Here is a 26,752-nt window from a genome sequence, read left to right as displayed (position 1 = left end):
TGGCCCATTTAGCTCCACTAATGATACTTACCTGCTTTTCTAGTGCAAAGTTCAAAGGCCCCTATAGTCCTGTAAAAACAACATAGTCAGGCCCATAACAGCAATATCCCACTGTCTTGTACCAACTTCTGTCTTAGCTACTTTTCTATTGTTATGATAAAATACCATGACCAGAGAAACTTATAGAAGGGTTTATTTGATATTACATTTCTTATCAGGTCCAGCATAGCCAAGAATAACTTGGTTCCTGTCCTCCACGAGCACGGACCTCCACAAGTGTTGATGGCTGCTGTAGACATATGGCTTCTTTGTATAGTAATGTACATATCTTACATTTCCCCTTCAAGGAATTTCCTCTCTGCTAATAGTAATGGCTCCAGGGTAGTCAGAAACAGCATAAGTCCAGGAGGCGAAGGTGTGTCTAATGTCTCAGCAAAATGGTAAATGCTGGGACCTGTAGGATAGCCCTTGAAACTGTGGAAAAGAATGCTAAAAACAGGGTTCAAAAATATATAATTTCTCAAAATAAGAATGCAGAAGTATGAATTATATAAGGGGCTTGGCGAATCTAAAAGAACAAAAACAGCTCTGCTATGAGCCAACTTGTGAGTGGGAAGTCTCAGAAGGGTGGAGGAAAGGAAGATAGAGAAGAGCCACATGGCCTAGAGAAGTGGCAAGTAGTGAGGGGTCTCATAGCTGGGAATAAATCACTATAGTGATAGAACTGCCCAGTCTAGGCATATAGTTTATAAATATAATAACTGGTTGTGTGTGTTTTTATACGGCTTTATTGGGGTAAGACGTCATCTCAACAGATATGTGAAATAAAAAACTGGGCTTGTGATCAGCAGAGATGAGCCATCCAGAGAATTCTTTAGAATAGTAAGAGTTGTTTCAAGTAGAACGTAGGGAGAGAGCTGTCTGGAGATCTCTGCAGAAACCGAACAGGGAGGAAGTAGTCTATAATGCTGTCTTGAGCAGAAGATAGGTTGTCAGCTTGGACCCATGATTTGAATTCAAGTCATTAGTTTTGAAGCTCCCAGACTCCCCCTTTTCAGAACTCCTCTCCAAGTTGAGGCTGGTCCTTGGCAAGTTTCAGAGCCATAAGGAGTCCAACAACATCACGGTCAATAACATGATAGCTGACAGATGTGGCAACTTGAAGAGAAGCTAAGGGCTCACATCTTGAACCACAAGAAAATAGAGGAAACTGAGAAAGTTGTGTGGCTTCGAAATCTCAAAGCCCACCCTCAATTACATGTGTCCTCCAGCAAACCCTAAATATCTCTAAACAGCATCACCCACTAGGGACCAAGTATTCAAACATGTGAGCCTTTAGGACATCCATTTTCAAAGTACTACAAATAGTTATGTTAACGACTTTCCCCTACAAAGCAAATCAATTTGCATCATATCTTCAGGAATAAAAGAGGGGGTAAGGGTGGTAACACTGGGAAATTACCAATAAATTAAGGTATTATAATCACACTAATAGGTAATCAAGGTAGATTTCCCATCTGTAAGACACTTATTGTGGAGAGAGATCAAAGTATTCTTAGTTAAATGCAAAACAATTAGTTGAAAAGTTTGTTTAATAGAGAAAAATGTTTACTGTTCTCTTCATTTCAAAGGAAGGATACCTCTCATCTATCAAAAATTAGCAGGAGTATGAAGAGGTAGGCTAGCTTATATTTGACTATCACAAATAGTTTTATATAATGTCGTAAACATCAACTTCGAAATTAATTGGCAAATTATATTCAATTGTAATCCATAAAGGTAAATTTTATGTCTTTTGTGAAATACACTAAATGATCTCATTTTAAAAGTAAATGTATCCTTAGACATATTTCAATCTGAGCAATGCCTAATTGTCTTTAGTACGCATGATTATTATGTTGCAATCTTATACACTTACTAGTCTATATTAAACTAAATAGCAGTAATTTAAAATTCCCCCAAATGTTCCACGACACCGGCGTGGTGAATCGTGTCCACAGATGACTGTGAAGAAGCCTGGAAAGCCTCGGGACTAGATGGTTGCACCGCTAAATATTTCTGAACGGAAGTATTTCCGCCATGTAGATGTCACTGAATCGGTGAATCGCATCAATGACTCGGTAACTTAAAATGAACAAGCAGCTCAGATTCCTGCAAATAACTTGGAAATCATGACCCATTGTCCCCTCAGATGAGGCCTGAAAGTCTTACGCTCCCCACAGCCTGACCCCACCCCCAGAAATCCTCATGGCCAGACGCCAAGGGATTCGTCAACTATTCAAGATGATCGTCTTTATTGAGTTTATAGAAGCCACGCATTCAACTTGGTTCCTAAGGGAAAGAACCAGCTCATCAGACTTTAACAAAGTGAATGCATGTACTCTGGAGATGTCAAAAATTTAAAAGAATAAGAAAACTAATAATACAAAAGACCAATAAACAGAAACTTGGCAGCCCATTGTAGCTCTCCTCTGGCGCCGGGCAGATACTGAGCCCTGGACGCTGGACACTAAGTTACTTACAGTGTTGGAATTCAATTTTGCTTTCATTTGATTGACTGTGCCCTAGTTTTCCCTCCTGGAGTAAAAATATGTGACTTTAAAAACAAAAAACTGAAGAGATACTAGGATTTTAGAGAAAGTTTTCAATTTTGAGATACTGAAAATTTTAGAGTTGGGTATTTTAGATAGAGACTTTGGATGTTCTAAAAAAATAAGGAAAAAGATTGAGCTTTGAAATTGTTTAAATTTTTAAAGACTGGGACTTTGAAAAGTAGGAGTGTTTTATGTTATAATATCAGTATTAATATGGTATGGGGAGGGCTATAAGAAAGGCGGGACTATGTTTTAAGGGTGTTTATTATGTTTGTTTGCCAAGTGACAAGAAATAATGTGTGCTAGGTTATTTTTTTTTCAACTTGACACAGACATATCCTGAAAGAGGGACTCATAATTGAGAAAATGCTCCCTTAGATTGGCCTGCAGGCAGGGGTATAGACTATTTTCTTTGATGGATATTTGATGAGGGAGATCCTAGCCTATTGTGCATGGTACCACCTCTAGGTAGTGATGATGCCCGTGCAGCCAGTGTGTGAATATCGGGCATAGGTCTGCAGGATTGAAAGAAAACACGTACATGGGTCACCCGTTTTCAGAGAGTGCCACCAAGGCTTTACTGAGGTCTCCTTATACACCTGAGGCAAAAGCTGTGGAAAAACAACAAAGTAGGTGAAAATCCTCAACCCGGAAAAACAGGAGAACAGGAAAAATCTGCGTCATGGAAAGTCCCGGGCACAATCAGGGGCGTAAACAATTTCTTAATGATAACAAGCTGACAGGCTCTGCAAGAGGGAAGGGTGTCATGGAAAGTCCCGGCCCCAAATCAGGGGCCGAGAGCAGCTGCCCAGGGTATAAACAACTTCTTGCTATAGCAGGCTGAAAGGGTCAGTGAGGGGAAAGGGAAACACCCCAAGGTAGGGCCCAACAAGGTAGGTGTTCCTAACCAACAAGGCTGAGCAGCCCAGTGAGCCGTGATTCTCCATGGATTCTGCCTCAGTTCCTGTCTATGGGTCCCTGCTCTGATTTTCCTCAATGGTGAACACTGATATGGAAGAATACGCCAAATTAACCCCTTCCTCCCCAACTTACTTTTGGTCATATGTTTTACCAGAGCAATACAGAGTCTAAGGAAGACAAAGAGGAGGTTACTCTAAAGTGAGCTAGTACTATAATCCTACAATATCACAGTTTAAATTCGGCTCCTCAGTTAAAATCCATCAGGTTTTCTGTTAGCAGGAATTGAATTGTCAATGTTGATGAATCCTTAAAGCTGTGTTTAATTCACTGTGCGAGGTGAGGTATAAAAGTTAGGTACATGTACCAACCACAGGCCTCTTTTAAGAATCAGCAGGAACACCACCAGAGTTAAAATTAAAAAAAAGAAAATGTCTTGGGAGATGGCACATCTCTCCTAATATACTCAGGAACCCACGAGCTTGTCATGTATACACACACATGCAAACAGACCAATATGCACATAAATTATCATAAGGTATTTGTAAACCTTTGGGAAATTCCATACATAATTTTTATTTTCAGTCCTGAATTATAATTCCTGGAGTGTGCAAAAGGACAGGTGGGTTTATGAGTAGAAAGGAAATCAACACCAACTGTCGTGTTCTAAACATTGCTGTTAGATGATTCATATCTTTACCAAGCATGTGGGTGGAAGCTGAGCAGCTGGGCTTAACTTGACAGACAGACAGACAGACAGACAGACACACACACACACACACACACACACACACCCCGCACATATGCAACACCATATAAATTAACATATACAAGATACAACACATACACATAGAACATACACACACATACACACCACACACATGTAACACCATATATACACATATAACATACCACACACACATAAAACATACACATACAAACATACCACACACACATGCCAACATATACTGCATTTTTAAATTATTATGTGATTTTGTGAGCAGCTGTCAGATAATCTGACCAAAATGCATTTTATATGTTATGACTTTTTCAATGCATTAAAAAATATTTTTTTAAAAAATGTGATTAAGTGGTCTTGAATTCTAGCAGCGCTCTCTCTTAAAATAAATTAAAACAAATCAGAATACCATGGGTACATTAGAAATGAGGCTAAAAAGGGGTTGGGGATTTAGGTAGAGTGCTTGCCTAGCAAGCGCAAGGCCCTGGGTTCGATCCCCAGCTCCGAAAAAAAGAAAAGAAAAAAATACATGAATAAGAAATGAGGCCACAATGGGGAGAAGAAAGGGGGCTCAGCCCTGCACCTTTTATCTGCCTCTCCCAGGTCATATATGCCCAGGGATATCTGACCTTCTGATATTGCTACCTGATGCTGCCATCTGCAAATACACCCACACCATGTGACCCCCGAGGCCACAGCAGAGGTTGGATAGGTGACTATGCTAAAACCATAATTAAAAAAAAAGAAACATTAGGATTTATGACTCTGTCCTTATTTATTAATTCATTTACCCATCCAATAAAAAGTTGTCAGATCAAGCATACAGTACAGAGAAGAAGAACATCCCCCACATTGCCCTGATGCCAGATAAGCCCAATTTCAGAAAGTAATAAGGTCTCTGTAGGAAATAAAACCATGTTAGTGGGGTTGGAGAGAGAGCAATGGGGATAAAAATCATCGAGCAAGTCAGAAATGGTGCAAACTGCAAGGGAAATGGGCAAAACGGAAGATGAAAACATGAAGAAACCCGAGTGCTTTATAGCCTAAAAATGATGCTTACACCCAAAGGTTAATTGTCCTTTCATTTCCCTTACTGCCATGCATGCACACAACTTACTTTGTTTCAGAGGAGGCAGTGGTGGTAACCAGTACATGTAAGGGCCCATCTCCTTCCGCTGGATACCACCACGTGTTCAAATATCAGGCATGCCACCTACATAGGGGAGGCTGCCCCACTAACCTCCATTTGTCTTAATCCTCTTAAAATCAAGCGTGATATTTACTAACTCAGTGTTCCATCTCTAGATGGTGCTGCACCCCCTGGAGCAGAGCCTGTCACATCCTGTCCAGTAATTACAAAGAGCCAAAACTATGGGACTTTTATAATAGTCTATTTTTTAATGATAGTATAATATAAATACATAATTTCCTCCTTCTTTCCTTATTCTAAATGCTCTCATGCGATCCCCTATTCACATTTCTCTCTCTCCAATTTGTGGTCTTCTCTTAATTGTTGAGGGGTGTGTGTGTGTGTGTGTGTGTGTGTGTGTGTGTGTGTGTGTGTGTATGCCAGTGTCCAGTAACACTAGATAGATAGATAGATAGATAGATAGATAGATGATAGATAGATGATTGATAGATTGTTGATATATATTGTAAAAATGTATGCATATATATATATTCCTAGATATATAAATAAACCTGTTCAGTCAGCATAATGGTATTTGTGTATCCATGATTTCAGGGATGACCACTTGTTATTGGGTAACCAGTTGTGGGGAGGTGTTGGTCCTCTCTGGGGAAAACTACTTTGCTATCTCTCAGCATCCTTAGTTACCTGTAGTTTTTTGTCTAGGTTTTAAAGCATTTAAATTTCCCCCTCCCATGTTAGCACGTCTATTGGTGTCCTCCTTGTTAGGATCTTCTTTAAGAAGCCATGTTGATGAGAAATTCATAGGTGTCTCTGTGGAGACATCTCTAGGAGACACAATTGTGTATAAGTGTGTATATGTACATGTTAATAAATACATAAGTTATAAAGTTAATTCTGCAGATCTTATTCAAATATAGAAGCCATACAGATCAATGTGACCTATAATTTAGTGTCAACTAGCTTTCAGTAAGTCAGTGTCCAGTAATACCATTCAGGAATATTTGGGTGGTTTATCTATGACTACAAAAGGGAATCTAAGTAAAGAAGTTAAGTTGCTATGGCATTACAATTCAAATGGTGGCAGTTAGAGGTCAGTGACATTGAAAGAACACTTGCTTAGCACTTACTGGGCCCTAGATTGAATGCCTAGTGCTTAAAAAATAAAGTAAGAATGCAACATTACTAGTAATATTCATACTTGTATCCTCTTGACCAAGAAATAGACATCACTTAGGAATGACTTCCTAAACAGTTACATGTATCTCTTTACTGAAAAGTATGACAAATATTGCTTTATTTTTATTCTAACGAATAATCACTAACAAAGACATGTCTTGTCTCCCAGGCAATACAGCTAAGGTGTACATTGAGATTCAGGATGAAAACGATCACCCCCCAGTGTTCCAGAAGAAATTCTACATTGGAGGTGTGTCTGAAGACGCGAGGATGTTCACGTCTGTGCTCAGAGTGAAGGTATGAGGAAAGAAACTCCGATGTGAAACTCTGCTGAGTGCAGAGAACTCTGACTCTTGCAGACACCGCCATAGCCTGATCATTTGTATCCGTGGCACTTATGCTCAGGCTAAAAGCACAAACAATAGAGTTGCCCTTGTTTGATTTCTGGTGCCGGACAAAATACCTTAATGAAGGCAATGCTAGGAGAAGGGGTTATTTTGGATCACAGTTCCAGAGAGGATAAGTCCATCAGGATGGAGACATTTTGGCTACAGGAACATGAGGTCGACCAGCACACTACATTAGCAGTCCAGAAAATCTTCAACTACTTTGTGGGTCCTTCTTTCTTCCTCCTTCTCTATGCCTTTTCTGCCCTTTGAACCCCTTTAATACTAGATAAGAGAGAAGAAAGGATAGAGAGGAATGTTGGGTTAGAAAGGGGCAATATTATTGTAAGACTAGTTCCTACTAATTAAGGATGATGAGTAACTTGGGGCAAGTTTGATCATCACCTTCAGGATATCCAATTTCTTCTTGTTGTTGTTTCTTGTTGTTGTGCATAATTCCTTAACCAACAACGGCCCAATACCAACAACCAACAACCAACAGTCCACCCTGCCTCTCAGGGCTCTTGCATTTACAGACCCTCTGAAAAGTCCCCAGAATGTCACACAATCAGAGAAACTATCTGCAGCTGGCAAAATTGCACCCCTGCTAGAGCTCGATGAGAACTATAGCTGCTGAGGGCAGTCTGAAGCAGTCCCCAATCACCACACCTGGAATGGAGACATAGTCTTATAATGTGTCTATGCTTTGGTTTGGGGTTCTTTTTTTTTAAGATCCCAAAATTGTTACGTCAGGACAGGTAGTGGGGATGAAGCTTTAAAACCTCAAAGCCCATCCCTAGTTACATACCTCTAAAGGTTCCATATCCTCTCAGAAATGAACCTCCCCTCTGGGAAGCAAATATTTAAACACATAAACCTGAGGAACATGTCACATCCAAACATGAGAGAAATACGTGGATTTAAATATCTAAACCCAACACAGATATTTTATAATGGGGTGAACACTACGCAGCTTCATAAACTTCTACTAAACCTGGGGCCAAAACACTTGAAACATTCTACATAAAATGTTACAGTGCCCCCCAGCATATATTTAATTTTTATTGTCATATTTGTTTGCTTGTTTACTTATTTATTATTGTGTTTACGTGATGCTGTGGCTGGGGTTACATCAACACCTACCCATCAGAGGCTACATTTCTGGAGTTGGTTCTCTTCTTCCTCCTTTATTTGGGTTTGGGAACTTGAGCTCTGGTTTCAGACTAGTGCCGCAAACACTTTTATCTGCTAAGCCATCAAGGCAGCCCTCTCAATACCTTATCACACCTCTATTAGGATCACTGCAGAATAACTCCACAGAGTCCCAGAATAAAATTTCTAGCGGCAGATATGGAAATCCCTCGATTTATAGTGGAAAAAATTGACTCCTTGGAACAACTTTTCAAATTTCAAATGGTGCTTAAATTAGCAAAATAAAACTATTCCTAAATACTGCAAATTGTAGGACTTTAATATCAGTTGTTTAAAAAAATTCCTTCGTATTTCAGAAAAATTTAGCAAACTACTTATCTAATTTGCTGAATGATGCTCAAATCTCAGACTGATGCTTTCAGATTTTCTCTAATATCCACACATGCATATTTAAAATGCCCTTAAATGCTTTCAGTTGTTTTGTTGTGACACAAGAGAATTTTAAATATTTTCTTTCTATTTGGGGTAAGAGTTCAGATACCGGTTCACTGCAGATTATCAGTTAGAATTATTTTTCTGAGTGCACCTTAAACATTCTAACAGCTATACACTAAAAGACACAAACCCATTTTGATCTCTGGCAAGTTCAGTTTTGGCATTCCTATGTTTGCTCATTGTAAGCTTTTTCCCATTGGCAGGCCCTCTGTGATGAATGCTATCTCCTTTAGCACTTATCGAACACCTTTAGTAACAAAAGACTTTCACCCAAGCCAACAAACCATGGGCCAGCCAATAGCTCCTCCCCAATGGCAGATCCTGATTCCTGAGCTAAACTATAAGTCTGTGATTAGGAAGATGGGGATAAGGTAGTCAAGGCTAGGGAGCCTGAGGCCAGATGGGTAGAAGAGTCCTGGTCTTAAACAACCAAAAAGCAATGATGAAAATACAGAATATAGAAACTGTAAGAAGAGTAAAAGAGGGTTCAATTTTCAGAGGACAATAGGGTGGGAATGCCCATGTGAATTTTGACAATGCAGCTCATTCTAAAAGTTGTATACTGTGTCAGGGGAAAAAAAAAGATACTCAAATACTCAAATGTTAAATTATTCCATTAAATAGGTCTGCAGATCTCTAGCAAGGAAATTCGGTTTTGACCATCTTGGACTATTTCATGATACTATTAGAAAATGTATAGCCACCAGGGTTTTGTTTGGATTAGTTTGATCATAGCACTGTAGGCTAAAATCCTCCAACTGATGGGCAGCCCACCTATTCAGCCCATGGTGGGGTGTTCTGCCCTTGTAACATGGGTTTGTATGGAATAACAGGGGCAGGAGAACACACTGGGAAATTGAAACTCACTTTATAAAAAACATATTGGTTTGAGAAGTATGTCTACCTCCGGAGACCTGGCCTATGCCCACAAGAAAGTATTAATTCCTTTCAAAAATAGTACCCAAATGATCTAATCACCTCTACTGCCTCACTTCTTTTTTTTTTTTATTAACTTGAGTATTTTTTATTTACATTTCGAATGTTATTCCCTTTCCCAGTTTCCAGGCCAACATCCCCCTAACCCCTCCCCCTCCCCTTCTCTATGCGTGTTCCCCTCCCCATCCTCCCCCCATTACCGCCCTTCCCCCAACAATCCTGTTCACTGGGGGTTCAGTCTTGGCAGGACCAAGGGCTTCCCCTTCCACTGGTACTCTTACTAGGCTATTCATTGCTACCCATGCAGTTGGAGCCCAGGGTTAGTCCATGTGTAGTCTTTGGGTAGTTATTGCCTCACTTCTTTTTTTTTTTTTTTTTTTTTTTTTTTTTTTTTTTTTTTTTTAATTAACTTGAGTATTTCTTATATACATTTCGAGTGTTATTCCCTTTCCCGGTTTCCGGGCAAACATCCCCCTCCCCCCTCCCCTTCCTTATGGGTGTTCCCCTCCCAACCCTCCCCCCATTGCCGCCCTCCCCCCATAGACTAGTTCACTGTGGGTTCAGTCTTAGCAGGACCCAGGGCTTCCCCTTCCACTGGTGCTCTTACTAGGATATTCATTGCTACCTATGGGGTCAGAGTCCAGGGTCAGTCCATGTATAGTCTTTAGGTAGTGGCTTAGTCCCTGGAAGCTCTGGTTGCTTGGCATTGTTGTACTTTTGGGGTCTCGAGCCCCTTCAAGCTCTTCCAGTTCTTTCTCTGATTCCTTCAATAGGGGACCTATTCTCAGTTCAGTGGTTTGCTGCTGGCATTCGCCTCTATATTTGCTGTATTCTGGCTGTGTCTCTCAGGAGCGATCTACATCCGGCTCCTGTCGGTCTGCACTTCTTTGCTTCATCCATCTTGTCTAATTGGGTGGCTGTATATGTATGGGCCACATGTGGGGCAGGCTCTGAATGGGTGTTCCTTCAGTCTCTGTTTTAATCTTTGCCTCTCCCTTCCCTGCCAAGGGTATTCTTTTTCCTCATTTAAAGAAGGAGTGAAGCATTCACATTTTGATTGTCCGTCTTGAGTTTCGTTTGTTCTAGGGATCTAGGGTAATTCAAGCATTTGGGCTAATAGCCACTTATCAATGAGTGCATACCATGTATGTCTTTCTGTGATTGGGTTAGCTCACTCAGGATGATATTTTCCAGTTCCAACCATTTGCCTACGAATTTCATAAACTCGTTGTTTTTGATAGCTGAGTAATATTCCATTGTGTAGATGTACCACATTTTCTGTATCCATTCCTCTGTTGAAGGGCATCTGGGTTCTTTCCAGCTTCTGGCTATTATAAATAAGGCTGCGATGAACATAGTGGAGCACGTGTCTCTTTTATATGTTGAGGCATCTTTTGGGTATATGCCCAAGAGAGGTATAGCTGGATCATCAGGCAGTTCAATGTCCAATTTTCTGAGGAACCTCCAGACTGATTTCCAGAATGGTTTTACCAGTCTGCAATCCCACCAACAATGGAGGAGTGTTCCTCTTTCTCCACATCCTCGCCAGCATCTGCTGTCACCTGAGTTTTTGATCTTAGCCAATCGCACTGGTGTGAGGTGAAATCTCAGGGTTGTTTTGATTTGCATTTCCCTTATGACTAAAGATGTTGAACATTTCTTTAGGTGTTTCTCAGCCATTCGGCATTCCTCAGCTGTGAATTCTTTGTTTAGCTCTGAACCCCATTTTTTAATAGGGTTATTTGTTTCCCTGCGGTCTAACTTCTTGAGTTCTTTGTATATTTTGGAAATAAGGCCTCTATCTGTTGTAGGATTGGTAAAGATCTTTTCCCAATCTGTTGGTTGCCGTTTTGTCCTAACCACAGTGTCCTTTGCCTTACAGAAGCTTTGCAGTTTTATGAGATCCCATTTGTCGATTCTTGATCTTAGAGCATAAGCCATTGGTGTTTTGTTCAGGAAATTTTTTCCAGTGCCCATGTGTTCCAGATGCTTCCCTAGTTTTTCTTCTATTAGTTTGAGTGTGTCTGGTTTGATGTGGAGGTCCTTGATCCACTTGGACTTAAGCTTTGTACAGGGTGATGAGGATGGATCGATCTGCATTCTTCTACATGTTGCCCTCCAGTTGAACCAGCACCATTTGCTGAAAATACTATCTTTTTTCCATTGGATGGTTTTGGCTCCTTTGTCAAAAATCAAGTGACCATAGGTGTGTGGGTTCATTTCTGGGTCTTCAATTCTATTCCATTGGTCTATCTGTCTGTCTCTGTACCAATACCATGCAGTTTTTATCACTATTGCTCTGTAATACTGCTTGAGTTCAGGGATAGTGATTCCCCCTGAAGTCCTTTTATTGTTGAGGATAGCTTTAGCTATCCTGGGTTTTTTGTTATTCCAGATGAATTTGCAAATTGTTCTGTCTAACTCTTTGAAGAATTGGATTGGTATTTTGATGGGGATTGCATTGAATCTGTAGATTGCTTTTGGTAAAATGGCCATTTTTACCATATTAATCCTGCCAATCCATGAGCATGGGAGATCTTTCCATCTTTTGAGGTCTTCTTCAATTTCTTTCCTCAGTGTCTTGAAGTTCTTATTGTACAGATCTTTTACTTGCTTGGTTAAAGTCACACCGAGGTACTTTATATTATTTGGGTCTATTATGAAGGGTGTCGTTTCCCTAATTTCTTTCTCGGCTTGTTTCTCTTTTGTATAGAGGAAGGCAACTGATTTATTTGAGTTAATTTTATACCCAGCCACTTTGCTGAAGTTGTTTATCAGCTTTAGTAGTTCTCTGGTGGAACTTTTGGGATCACTTAAATATACTATCATGTCATCTGCAAATAGTGATATTTTGACCTCTTCTTTTCCGATCTGTATCCCTTTGATCTCCTTTTGTTGTCTGATTGCTCTGGCTAGAACTTCAAGAACTATATTGAATAAGTAGGGAGAGAGTGGGCAGCCTTGTCTAGTCCCTGATTTTAGTGGGATTGCTTCAAGTTTCTCTCCATTTAGTTTAATGTTAGCAACTGGTTTGCTGTATATGGCTTTTACTATGTTTAGGTATGGGCCTTGAATTCCTATTCTTTCCAGGACTTTTATCATGAAGGGGTGTTGAATTTTGTCAAATGCTTTCTCAGCATCTAATGAAATGATCATGTGGTTCTGTTCTTTCAGTTTGTTTATATAATGGATCACGTTGATGGTTTTCCGTATATTAAACCATCCCTGCATGCCTGGTATGAAGCCTACTTGATCATGGTGGATGATTGTTTTGATGTGCTCTTGAATTCGGTTTGCCAGAATTTTATTGAGTATTTTTGCGTCGATATTCATAAGGGAAATTGGTCTGAAGTTCTCTTTCTTTGTTGTGTCTTTGTGTGGTTTAGGTATAAGAGTAATTGTGGCTTCATAGAAGGAATTCGGTAGGGCTCCATCTGTTTCAATTTTGTGGAATAGTTTGGATAATATTGGTATGATGTCTTCTATGAAGGTTTGATAGAATTCTGCACTAAACCCGTCTAGACCTGGGCTCTTTTTGGTTGGGAGACCTTTAATGACTGCTTCTATTTCCTTAGGAGTTATGGGGTTGTTTAACTGGTTTATCTGTTCCTGATTTAACTTCGATACCTGGTATCTGTCTAGGAAATTGTCCATTTCCTGAAGATTTTCAAATTTTGTTGAATATAGGTTTTTATAGTAAGATCTGATGATTTTTTGAATTTCCTCCGAATCTGTAGTTATGTCTCCCTTTTCATTTCTGATTTTGTTAATTTGGACACACTCTCTGTGTCCTCTCGTTAGTCTGGCTAAGGGTTTATCTATCTTGTTGATTTTCTCAAAGAACCAACTTTTGGTTCTGTTGATTCTTTCTATGGTCCTTTTTGTTTCTACTTGTTTGATTTCAGCTCTGAGTTTGATTATTTCCTGCCTTCTACTCCTCCTGGGTGTATTTGCTTCTTTTTGTTCTAGAGCTTTTAGGTGTGCTCTCAAGCTGCTGACATATGCTCTTTCCTGTTTCTTTCTGCATTGCCTCACTTCTTAAAGAGCAACTTTATCTTTCAATATTGGTATGGGAACCAAGTTCGCCACGAATACACCTCTGCAGAACAAACCATCTCTACACGACAGCATCGATACCACCCGATAGTATTTGTAAAAGACATAGAACCATGTGCTGTAAGCAGAAACAGAGAGAGAGAAGGTCGTCTACCTCTATCCCTAGGGTCTGTGGTGTGTATAGCACAGGGGCCACTACTCAAAAGTGCTAAGTTATTCCTCCTCTGGTGAAATGAGCCAATTCAAGCCAGATCAGATTATGTTAAAGGCAGGTTTATTGGGAAGCTTCTCTCAGGTGAGTTCACTGGCCCCAGGGATTGAGGAAGGGAAATCGCCATGGAAAGGTGGCATGGGTGGGGGGAGAAAACGAAAACATGCACAGAGAAAGAAGAGAGGAAGAAGAGAGGAGGAGGAGGGGAGAAGGAGAGAAGGAGGAGAGAAGGAGGAGGAAGAAGAAGAAGGAGGAGAGGAGGAGGAAGAGGAGGAAAAAGAGAAGGAAGAGAAAGAGCAGAGAAGGAAGAGGAAGAGGAAGGAAAAGAGGAAGAGTAAGAAGAGGAGGAAGAAGAGGAAGGAAAAGAGGAAGAGGAAGAGGAAGGAAAGGAGGAAGAGGAAGGAAAAGAGGAAGAGGAAGGAAAAGAGGAAGAGGAAGAAGAAGAAGCAGAAGCAGAAACAGAAGCAGAAACAGAAGCAGAAGCAGAAGCAGAAGAAGCAGAAGAAGCAGAAGAAGCAGAAGCAGAAGCAGAAGCAGAAGCAGAAGCAGCAGAAGCAGCAGAAGCAGAGGAAGAGGAAGAAGAAGAAGAAGAAGGAGGAGGAGGAGGAGGAGGAGGAGGAGAAGAAGAAGAAGAAGAAGAGATGAAAAAGTCAGAAATACAGGGAGGAGTCTGTGGGGGAGGGGCTGGGTAGGCCAGAGGGACTAAGGGATGCTAAGAGAATCTAGAGACCAGGGCAGATTTGATAGGTAAAATACGCACGTCTCAGTCCTTCGCCCTGGGGTCTGAAACCAAACAAAAAGAACTACAGAAAACTGTCTTTTCTAGCAGAAAGTCATAGAAAGAAGGAAAAGATCAAATATAAGAGGAAGCAATAAGTACTTCAGAGATATAAGCTCTAGGGGGATCTAGAGAAACATAAACGTGAAGCTCAGGTGGGAAGCACTCATTTCGAGTCCAAACATTTCATAGAAACTAGTATTTGACAATGAAACATTCTCTTGCTGTGATCAGAAACCCAAGAACAGAATGACTAAATGTAGGTAGTTTATCACTGCCCTGATGGACAGCCCCGATGGAGTAATTCAGTTAGGAGAACACAGACTGCACTGTAGGTTCAAAGGAAGGAACCATTTAATTACTAAAAGAACACCCCACCACTCTGGAGAATACAGAAGATAAGACTGATCAAGGAGGTGGATAGATCAGAGTGGAGCTTATAGAAGAGGATCTATACTCACTTGGGGCAGCAAGAAATTGCGAAAGCCAAAGAAATATGACCGGAAGGCAGGAAACCAGTGTGCGGATGGAATCAGCCATTATTGACCCGACACAGTTGCTTCTCACAGCCTGGAATCAAGGAATCCTGTTTCCCGTCTTAGCCCAGTAGACATGAGTGACAGCAGTCTTCAATTCATGCTTCGAGTGGAAAAATATTATTTAAAAGTCGCACTGAATTGGATACTACTCTCCTGGGATGTTGGAGAGAAAGATGGTTTTTAAATGACAAATCTGGGGATACGAGAGAGGGTTTTTAAGCCACTAGCTGTCGCATATTAGAGTAATGCCAGATTTCATCTCCTATGAATAAAAGTTATTTTTTTAGTCTGCCATAAAAACTCAAAATACTGAGAGTTATATCTTTCAAAAGATGCTGCCAGCTAAAAAACAAGAGAGAAAAAAAATGTGGTCTAAAACAGAAATGACAATGTAGTATGGTACTTAGAAATATCAAGAAAGAAAGCTCTACTCCCGTAGAATATGGAGAGCAAGGTTGAGCTGGTACTTAAAAATATGTTGTGTGAAGATAACAGAGTAAGATCATTGTTTGAATGGATTGCCCTGTATGTGGTGGGAAATGAGGAACTTGTCTATCTGTCTTGTCTATCTAATATGCTAATGGGCGTACTAGGCACTCATGCTTAAAAAGCAAGTGTGGTATACTCCTACTGTGTACTAAGAACACAGAACTAGCTTTCGACTCTCCTTACAACATTCTAGTTAATGAGACAACAAGGAAGAAGGGGGCAAGGGTAAGCAGTAGTTAACTCTGGGTGAACATACCGTCTAAAGTAATCCTACCGCAGGTTTACACTACACTGAGTAGAAAATAGTCTGAAATGGAGGTGCAGGCAGCTTTAAATTATTTGCCACCACAGGACAGTTTAGAGGATATTTCGGTTTTCACCTGCTTAGCTTGTCCTATGCCCTGGGAGAGGCTGTGCCTGCCCTGCAAACTTACCCAGCCTGAACCAAGCACCCTTGTCCTGTTGTCAACGATGTCCTTGGACAAAGGTGTTCCACTCATTTTGGCATACCTGTGCACAGCCTCCTGAGCAATGTTTCACGAGACAGTGGTGTTTCACGTGGGAATGGAGTCTTCTTGGGAATCGAAATGTTCATGTCATGTTCAAACAGTACTTAGATTATGTTAGGTCACGGATGATGAAGACCAAACAGGCCTGATCAGCACTTGCTCAGGCTTAATGCTGACACAGTTGTTACAGAGTGTTTTACTACATTGATTTCCACTGGCAACGAGTAATCAGTCATTTTAATTGCGGAGAGTGGGAGGAGAGCCCGATACTATTTTTTCTCTTTAGTCTCTAATCCAAGTCGTTAACATCATTTAAAAACTTCACTCCTGGGACTTTGGGGTAGCTCAGTGATAGAGGGCTCACCCCATCCTCGAGGAGTGATCAGCACACTCTTGCTGTTTCTGTCAGCCTCTTCCTGTCCCCTAGGCAGGTTGTTACCACACCTGACACACACATTGCGTTCCACAGCCCCTGCTAGCCATGAGTGTTCTATACCCTAGCATGGCTTCCTGTCATGGCTTCCAGAGAAATCATGACTCAACAAACTGAAACTCAACAACCAGATTCTTATGTTAAATGTTCAATGTACAATAATACATCCACACAATTAACTTACAACCAATTGATAAGGATATAAACCGCCTACCTAGATAAGATGAAATTCATTCATCTAGACAGACATACAAAATCCTGTACACATCCATCCCTTAAGAATAGTCGTAATAACCTGTAAATGTGCAGAGAGAAGTCTTAACATCCTCCTCCATGTTCTCTCTGCTGCTCTCCCCCTCTCTCAGGTCTCCCTCTCCTCTCTAAGACTTTTCTCCCACCCATTCTTCCTTCTTGTCCAAGGACAGGCCTTGTTCTATCCTATACCTCCCTTCACCTGCATAATGGCATTAACCTACACAAAACAACATCAGTCAAAAAAGATAAAAGGTGGGAAAAATTCATTGGCTGTCTATGTATGAATGGATACGCTACTATGTAGTCTACACATATGATGGAATATTATTCAGCCCTGCCTTGTAGTGTATCCAGGATAAGCACTGAAGATATGATGCCTAGTGAAACAGAGTAGACCTACTGCACATGTCAATGATGTGACACAGTTAGGTGTCAGCAGGTGATGTGTGGTGTCATTTTGAAGTTTCTATACATGTAAACTATTTTGCTTCCAAGTACATGTTATTTGAATAAAAATATTACATCAAATATTTTCTTGGCATAAATGATCTTCAGGTGTTCAACATGACTGTAAGGTTTACTTAATTTTGAATTTTAGGTTACTGGGGCCTTATGTTTAAAGAAAAAATTTATGGAGATTAAAGAAAAGGCCAGAAGAGGCATCTGGTCCCCTGGAACTAGAGTATAGATGGTTGTGAGCCATCATGTGGGTGCTGGGAATCGAACTCAGGTCATCTAGAAGAATAGCAGGTGCTCTTAACCTCTGGGCCACCTTTTCAGCTTCATGCTATGGTATCTTTCAAAGAACATATTATTGATTTCTGTTGGCAGACAGAAGTAGAAATGTGCAATAAAGGTTTGCAGGTATGCTCACACCTAATGGTGGATGACACAATATTTTCCAAAACATTGCACCAATTAGCATCCAACTTTTTAGCAGTACATGAACACTCTGGTTGTTCTAAAAAAATTTCTATCTTTGGTGTTTTAGCCATCTTATGGACATATGGTTTCCTGTGTTTTATTCTCATTCTTTAACATTAATAGGACTTAAATGCCCCTTCATTTTTTATTGGTTATTTTGTTTATTTACATTTCAAATGTTACCCCTTCCCTGTTTTCCCTCCAAAAGTCCCCCATTCCAGCCCCCTTTCCCCTGCCTCCAAGAGGGTGCTCCCCCACCCACCCAACCATTCCCACCCCACCACCCTAGCATTCTCCTACACTGGGGAACAAGCCTTCACTGGACCAAGGGCCTCCCTTTCCATTATTGCTGGACAATGCTATCCTCTGCCAATATGCAACTGGAGCCATGCCCCCTCCGTGTGTACTCTTTGGTTGGTGGTTTAGTCCCTGGGAACTCTGGGCCGGGGGTCTAGATATAGTTTGGTTGATATAGTTGTTCTTTCTATAGGGTTGCAAACCCCTTCAGCTCCTTCAGTCCTTCCCCCAACTCCTCTATAGGGGTCCCCATGCTCAATCTGATTGTTGGCTGTAAGCATCCTCGTCTGTATCAGTAAGGCTCTGGCAAGTCTCTCAGGAGACATCCATATCAGGTTCCTGTCACCAAGCACTTCTTGGCATCAGCAAGTGTCTGGATTTGGTGGCTGCATATGGGATGGATTCCAGGTTGGGCAGTCTCTGGATGGCCTTTCCCTCAGTCTCTACTCTACTCTTTGTCCCTGTATTTCCTTTAGACAGGAGTAATTTCAGGTTAAAATTTTGTGAAGGGTGGGTGGCGCCATCCCTCAACCAGGAGGCCATGCCTAACCTTTGGATATGGTCTCTGCAGGGTCTCTCTCCCCTTTGTTTGGATATTTCAGCTAATGTCATCACTGTTGGGTCCCAGAAACCTCTTGCTTTTCTGGCATCTGGGACTTTCTGGTATCTACCCACAGTTCTCTTTTATACGTCTAGAAATGTATTTGTATTAATGTCATGGGAGTGTTACCAGTGGAATGCAGGGTACGTGGATGTCAGAAGGCAACTTCACAGAGTAGGTCCTTCCTTTCCACCTTTACGTGGGTTCTGGAACTCAATTTCATGTGGCCAGTCATGTGGTGCCAGTTCCTTCTCTGACCGAGCCGGCCCATCAGCCCACTTCCTAAGTTTATCCTCCTCATGCAGAGCCTATGCCAGAAGCTTGCAATTCTTTCTGTTGTGATGGCTGCTGTTTACTTATGCACTCTACATTTCTCCCTTTCCCTCCCTCCACCTTCTAACACATTGATCTCCCTGTCCCTCCCTCAAGCACCTCTCCCTCCGGTTTCCCAGATCAGGTCACACATAATACACACACACACACACACACACACACACACACACACACACACACACACACTCATCTGAGGTTTGGGAGCTAGGACTCTCCATTAAGAAAGAAATAGGATCTTTGTATGCCTGAACTTGTGTTACCTCACTCAATAACATCGTTTCTAGTTCTATCCATTTACCTGCAAAGTTCATGATTCCATTCTCTATTTATTATTTAAAGTGTAACTTTACCACATTTTCATTATCTATTCATAGCTTGTAGGGCACTTCAGTTGTTTCCATTCTCTATCTATCTTAAGTAAAGCAGAAATGAGCATGGTTGAGCAGGTGTCGTTTGGGCACATATCAAGGAGCAGCCTAAGTGAAGTCACATGTGAGATTCATTTTCAGTATTTACAGAATTACCCATATGATCCCAACAGTGAATGAGGATTCCCTCCCCCCCTTCTCCAGCATTTGTTGTCAATTGTTTCTTTGATGTTCACCATTCGGACTAGGGTAAGATTGTACTGACTGGTTTTATGTCAACTTGACACAAGCTAAAGTCATCAGAGAGAAAGGAGTACCAGTTGAGGAAATGCCTCCATGAGATCCAGCTGTAAGCCATTTTCTTTATTAGTGACCAATGGGGCAGGGGGGGGGTTCCAGCCCATGGGAGGTGGTTCCATCCCTGACTAGTGTCCTGGTATCTATAAGAAAGTAGGCTAAGAAAATGAAAGAGAGAAAACTAGTAAGCAGCACCTCTTCACAGTCTCTGCATCAGCTCCTGCTTCCAGTTTCCAGCCCTGTTTGAGTTCCTGTCCTGATTTCCTCCAATCATGGACTATGACCTGTAAGTGTAAGCCAAATAAACCCTCCCCCCACCCCGCCAACTTGCTTTTTCGGTCATGGTGTTTCATTGTAGCAATAGCGACCCTAAGACAAATCTCCTTTGGGGGGAGATTGTGGAAGGGCTTTGGAACTTTGGGCTAGAAAAGCCATTGAATGTTCAAAGCTCAGTGGGAAGTTCTTTGGGAGCTTGGAAGATAAAACCATGGAGAGCAACACAGAAGATGGAGGCCAGGCTTTAAAGTTTCGGGTAGAAGTATAAAAATTCTAACAGAGCTGTCGTCTATTTTGATTAAAGATTCTGTGGTTCTGGTTAGCCGGGGCTGAAGAATCAGCTGTGATTAACGAGAGACAAGAAGTACTGAAGCGAAATCTTTACATTACTGGGACAATTGCTGCTGGTTGGTTGGAGCTAAGAAATTAGCAGTGATTAAGAAGAGACAGCTGAGGTTCCAAGGAGGGGCTTCTCATTTATGAGAAAGGGAGGGGTAATGGGAGGAGGAGTTTTTGAGGGTGGGGCTAGAAGGAGAAGAGAGGGAGCTACGACCTAGATGTAAATTGAATAAATAAATCAATGAGGAGGAGGAGGAGGAGGAGGAGGAGGAGGAGGAGGAGGAGGTGGTGGTGGTGGAGGAGGAGACCATCATCACTGAGGTGAAATCTTTTAGGAAGTATTTTCTGACAGCACAAAGAGGCTGTGTTCCAGAGGCAACCATAGTTGTACCCCATGCTGGCAGCCAGGCTTGGTAATGTGTGAGAATCATAGGTGGTACTAATTTTGAAGGCATGAAGGGGTCATAGAGAGCAGCTGAAACTCGACAGTGTGAGAGACCAGGAGAGGCCATTGGAGAAGAAGGTGTAGCCTCAGTAGTAGTTGAAGGTCCAAAACTGAAAGGACCATGCAAAGAAGCTGAAATTTGGCACCGGGAAAAGAGCCTATGAGAGGCTATTGGTAAAAGTGCATCCTAGTTGCAGTCAAAGACCCCAGCATTTTAGACATGCCAGTACCATGGAATGACCACCAAGAACAGCAACAGCAATGGAGTGGAAGAAACTAGAGTGTAGAAGACAAGCTGTGTGTACTGCAGACAGCAGAGCAGGAGAAGTGACCCAAGTCCTTTGGAGGAGTCCAGAAGATTGTGAGTGGACCCCAGATATTGGACAGTTCAGGTTTTGTTTTACTTTGATTTGATTGTGATTGCGACTGTGCCTGTTTTGTTTTATTTTTTGTTGTTGTTGTTGTTTTGTTTTTTAATGAGTTTGAGTTTGTAAAGACTGGGATAGTCATGTGCTTGTGTATCAAGTTGTCAAGGGATCAGTAGTACTGGCTGATTTTGTGTGTCAGCCTGACACAGCTAGAGTTGTTAAAGAGGAAGGAGCCTCAGTTGAGCAAATGCCTCCGTAAGATCTAGCTGTAAGGCATTTTCCAATTAGTGATCAGTGGGTGAGGGTCCATCCCATGTGGTTCCATCCCTGGCAAGTAGCCCTGGGTTCTATAAGAAAGCAAGTCAGTAAGCAGCAGCACCCCTCCATGTTCTCTACATCTGCTCCTATCTGCAGGTTCCTGCATTGCTTGATTGACTGACCAGACTTCCTTCAGTGATAGACTCTGATCTGGAAGTGTAAGCCAAATAGACCCTTTCCTCTCCAACTTGCTTTTGGGGGTCATGGTGTTTCATTGCAGCAATAGTAACCCTCACTAAGACAAGGATAAAAATCTCAAAATTGTTTTGGTTGTCATTTCCCTAAATGCTAAGGAGGATAAATACTTTTTGGAGATACTTCTTAGCCATTTTTCCCTCTTTTGAAAACTCTCTGTTCACGCCCCATGCTCAGTTTTTCAATGTTTAGTCTTTACTCTGTTCTTTGTGTATTCTAAATATTAATCTTCTGTCAAATACATAGCTGGAAAGATCCTCTCCCATTGGGTGACCTACTCTTCACCAGGTTGATTGCTTCTTGCGCTGTGCAGAAGCATTGAAGCTTCATGAATTCTCACTTGTCAATTGTTGGCCTTTTAAATTGGGCAAATGGAGTCCTTTCTGGTTTGCACATCATGCCTATGTTTCCTTCTAGAATTTTCAGTGGTTCAGATTTTGCATTTAGGTCCACTTGTAGCTAGTTTTTGTGCAAGATGATAAGTAGTGGTCTATCTTCATTCTTCTGCAGGTGGACAGGCAGTTTTCAGAACACCATTTGTTGATGATGCCTGCTTTTCTCCAGTGTATGTTTTTGGCATCATTGACAACTATGAAGTCGCTGAAGTTATGTGTGTTCATGTTTGGTCTTGGTCTGCATGTCTGCTCTTGTGCCAGGATAATATTGTTTTGTTACTATTCCTCTGCAGTACATCTTAAGATCCAACATTGTTCTTTTTGCTCAGGATTACTCTCTCTAGCATCTTTTATTGTTCATATTTCATGATATTTTTCTGTTTATGCAAAGGGTAAAATAGGGATTTTGATTGGCATTGCATTTAATCTGGAAGTGGCTTTTGGTACAAGGATCACTTTTCACAATGTTAATTCTATGAATCCATGAACATGGGATGCCTTTCCATTTCCTAGTGTCTTTCTCTAGCTCTTTCCTCAGAAGTTTAAAGTTTTTGTTGTAGAGTTCTTTGGCTGTCTAGGTTAGATCTATTCCTAGATTTTCTAAGGCAATTGTGAGTGAGTGTGTTTCCATGATACCCTTCTCTGTGTTTGTTGCTGATTGATGTATAGAAAACTATTGGTTTATGCACCTTGATTCTGTATCCTGCCATATTGCTGAATTTATTGTTTCTAGAAGTTTTCTGGTAGAGTTTTTGGAATCTCTACTATATAATGTCATATTGCCTGCCAATGGGCATTGTCTGACACTTCTTTCTCTATTTGTATCCCTTTAATTTCCTTCTATGGCCTTATTGCTCTAGCTAGTTCTTCAAGTACAATGTCCAAAGGCATCGGGGATAATAAACATCCCTATGACTTAACTGCTTCAAGTTTTCCCCATTTGTGATGATTCTTAGCTGCAGATTTCTCACATACAGCTTTTATTGAGTTGAGGTATGTTCCCTCTATCCCTACATTCTCTAGGACCTTTATCATGAAGGAATGGTGGATTTTATCAAAGGCTTTTTCTCATCTATTGAGATAGTCCTGTTATTTTTGTCTTTAAATCCCTTTATGTGGTTTAATGCATTTTTTTGACCTGTGTACGTCGAACTGCCTCTTCATTTCAAGGATAAAGCTAGTTTGGACATGGTATATGATCTTTATAATGTATGTCTGATGTGCAAGTATTCTGTTGATTAATTTTTATGTTCACCAGAGATATCAGACTATAGTGTTGTTGTTGTTGTTGTTGTTGTTGTTGTTTTGTTGCTTCTGCTGCTTTTACCCTTGCTTGAGTACTAGAGTGATACTGGATTTGTTGAAGTTTGGAAATGTTCTTCCTTCTTTTCTTTCTTCCTTCCTTCCTTCCTTCCTTCCTTTCTTTTTAAATGGTTCAAGAAGAAATGGATGTGCATCTTCTTTGAATGTCTGGTAGAACTCTGTTGTGATTCCACCTGATCCTGAACGTTTTTACCTGAAATTCTTTTTCGTACTATTTCAATTTCTTCATCTGTTATGTCTCTGTTCAAGTCATTAATATCTTTTTGGCTTCATTTTGGTGGTTTGGCTGGACCTAGAAATGCATTCATTTCTTTCAGGTTTTGCAGCTTACTGGAATACAGACATTTGCGATATTTTGAAATATTGTGAATTTCTTATCTATTATAATGCTTCCCTGTTTGTTCCTGATTACATTAACATGGGTCATTTCTTTCTTTTTACTAGTTGTGGAAAGAATCTGTCAATTTTGCTTAGCTTCTCAAAGAACCAGGTCTCAGATTTGTTGATATTTTTGTTTCTGTTTCTATTTCGCTGATTTCTGCTCTGACATTTTATTATTTCTTGCCACTAATTAGGTTAAGATTTGGTTTGTTTCAATATTTTCAAACTTTTGAGTAACATCATTACTGAGGAATTTCCTTGTGTTCTTTCTGAGTGTGTGTGTGTGTGTGTGTGTGTGTGTGTGTGTGTGTTCATAATTTTTCATGTGTTTTACTTACATTTCTCTTGTAGGAGTGGTGTAACTGTTTTCCAGAGGGTTTATTGTATTGTTTTCATTTTCATTTAGTTCTTTTATTTTTATTTCTTGATATCTTCTTTGACCCATGCATTATTAAGTAGAGTTAATTAATCTATATGGTTTTACTTACACTCTAGATTTTATTTTTCTATCAATTTTAAGTTTTATTACATTGTGGTCAAATGGGATACAGGGAGTTATTTTAATCTTTTGCATTTGTAAATATTTGTTTCGTGCCCCAGGAAATGGTCTGTTTTAGAAAAGATTCCATGTGCCACTGAATGGAATGTGGTTCTTTGGTGTCTGGGTAAAAATATTCTGTAGATATCTGTTAATTCTATTTAATGTATGATATCAATTTTGATGTTTTTCTTTATTTTTTGCCCAGAAAATCTATTGTAGAACATAGATATTGAAATCACCTACTCTTTATGGATTGATGTTAACCTATGTCTTTAAATCCAGTAGTTTTTTGTTTGTTTGTTTGTTTGTTTGTTTGTTTGATAGTTTATAAAACTGAGCACCCCAGACTTTGCTGCATGTACATTTAGGATAGTAATGTCTTCCTGGTTAACTGTTTCCTTGATTAGAATGAAGTGCCCCTCTTTATCTGCGTAGTTTTAGATTAAGGTCTATTTTGTTGGGTATGAGTATAGAGTTGCCTGCTTGCTTGTGGTCCCTCTTGGTTGGAGTACTTTTGCTCATCCTTTTTCTCCAAGAGAGTACCTATCCTTATGTTTGTGTAAGCATCAGATAGACAGAGATTGTTTTCTTCATCCATTCGGTCAGTCTTTGCCTGTTGATTGGAGAGTTGAGATCATTGAGATTTAAAGCTACTATTGAACATGTGCTAATTGTCGTCATTGTGTTGTTGATATCTGGAGTAGTTGTTGGTGTTCCCAGTGGTGTGTTGTGTTTCAACAGTTATGACGTCATATTTCTTTCCATACACTCTTTGCTATGCTCCTTCCATTCTGCAGTTTAAAATAATGCCTCCTGCATTTTCCTTAGGTTTGCTTTGTTGAAAACCGCTTGGGATGTTTATTTCCTAGAATGTTTCTTTCTCCTTCAAATATGGCAAATACTTCTGTTAGTTTCATTAGCTTAGGTTGACTGTTAGTGTTTCTTAAGACTTGGAATACATTGTTCCAGGCTCTTTTGTCACCCAAAGCTTCCATTGAGAAATCCACGACATTGTGACATGTTTTCCTTTACATGTAACTTGCTTTTTTTTTCTCTTGCAGCTTGCACTACACTGCTTTCTTTGACACGTCGTGTGGATTTTCTTTTATGGTCTTGTTGGTTTGTGTTCTGTGTGCTCCTTGCTTTTGTATAGGTGTGTCTTTATTGGTGGGGGGAGATTTTCTTTTCTAATCTTGTTGAAAATCTGGTCTTTGCTATTGACATGGGATTCCCCTCCCTCACTATAAATTGTAATGTTAGGGTTGGTTTTTTTTCCCCATGTTTTCTCACATTTCTTGTGTATCTCTTTTGTGTGTCTGTTTCTTTCCATACGTCCAACTCTCTCTCTCTCTCTCTCTCTCTCTCTCTCTCTCTCTCTCTCTTTCTCTCTCTCTCTCTGTGTGTGTGTGTGTGTGTGTGTGTGTGTGTGTGTGTATGGTGGTGATTTTTTTATGTGTTTTGCTTATTTGGTTTGTACTGTCTATTTTACCTTTGAGAGCTAACATTCTGCTTTCTACTTGATTCTTCTACTTGTAGGGCTTTCCTTTGAATTTTCTAGATGAGTCTATTGGGTTTTGCAATTTTATCTTCTTTCAGCTTGTACTTTTTAAAAATTTTATTTCATTTTTTTTCACTTATTCACTTTACAGCACACTCAAAGATCTCCTTCCAGTCACCCACACACACAAAACCCTTCCCCTGCCTTCTCCCTTTCTCCCCTGAGCAGGTGGGGTCCCCTGGGTATCCCCTCACTCTGCCACTTTCTCTCACACTGAGTCCATGCAAGGTGGCCCAGCTAGTAGAACATGTCTGATATAGAGGCAACAGCTTTTGGGATAGCCCCTGTTTCCATTGTTTGGGACCCTTATGAAGGCCCCAGCTTACTTTTTGATGTTTATATCTCCTGACTGAATTCCATCCTCAAGTCTTGAAATGTTTTCATTGTTTCCATCATCCTGTTTTGTATTTTCTTGGTCACCCCTTGGGTATTTGTTTCTTTCAGCTCTTTTTCTTTCCTCCTTTCTTTTCTCTTTCTTATTTTATTGAGCTGTTTCTTTGTGTCATCTTCAAACTCCTTTAACTCTTTGAGAAGGTTTATCATTGTTCTTTTAAGTCCTGTATCCTGGAATTCATCTAGATCATTGTATTTGCAAGCATGTCAACAGGACCGGCCAGTTTCACAGAAAAGATACTGGCTTGATCTTTCCTATTATTGTTGGTACTCCCGTGATAAGAACTGGGCATGTGGCTTTCCTTTGTAGGTTCTGACTTTGTTATGGATAAAGCATTTTGGATAAAGAGAAAAGACATAGGGTGGTGTTGGGTCTGTAGGTTGTAAATGTTTTGGATAGAATGAAGTCAGGTGAGCAGACTGGACTGGGCTGGTACAGCATGTGCTTCCTGTTCCAAGCCTTGATAATTGGGGCAGCTAGGTCTGAGTGTCAAGGCTGGATATGATGTGGGAGATACGGGAAAGCCCTGTGGTTTTGCATCCTGGCCTAAGACTCCTTTGCAATGAGGACAGATGAAGTC

General features: G+C 40.6%; 1 protein-coding gene across 6 annotated transcripts in view; it reads left to right on the top strand.

The window, feature by feature from the left end:
• Positions 1 to 26,752, top strand: part of Pcdh15 (protocadherin related 15) — a 1,498,824-nt gene that overhangs the window by 1,375,806 nt on the left and 96,266 nt on the right. For all 6 annotated transcript variants that reach the window (XM_063279549.1, XM_063279551.1, XM_063279550.1 and 3 more), the window contains one exon: positions 6,750 to 6,877. In XM_063279549.1, the coding sequence (XP_063135619.1) occupies positions 6,750 to 6,877 (128 nt within the window). The remainder of the gene's footprint in view (positions 1 to 6,749; positions 6,878 to 26,752) is intronic.

This window comes from Rattus norvegicus, chromosome 20 (genome assembly GCF_036323735.1).
Source record: "Rattus norvegicus strain BN/NHsdMcwi chromosome 20, GRCr8, whole genome shotgun sequence".
NCBI classification, from domain to species: domain Eukaryota; kingdom Metazoa; phylum Chordata; class Mammalia; order Rodentia; family Muridae; genus Rattus; species Rattus norvegicus.
The sequence above is the reverse complement of the archived record's forward strand: the minus strand, read 5'-3'. Positions and strand labels throughout refer to the sequence as shown.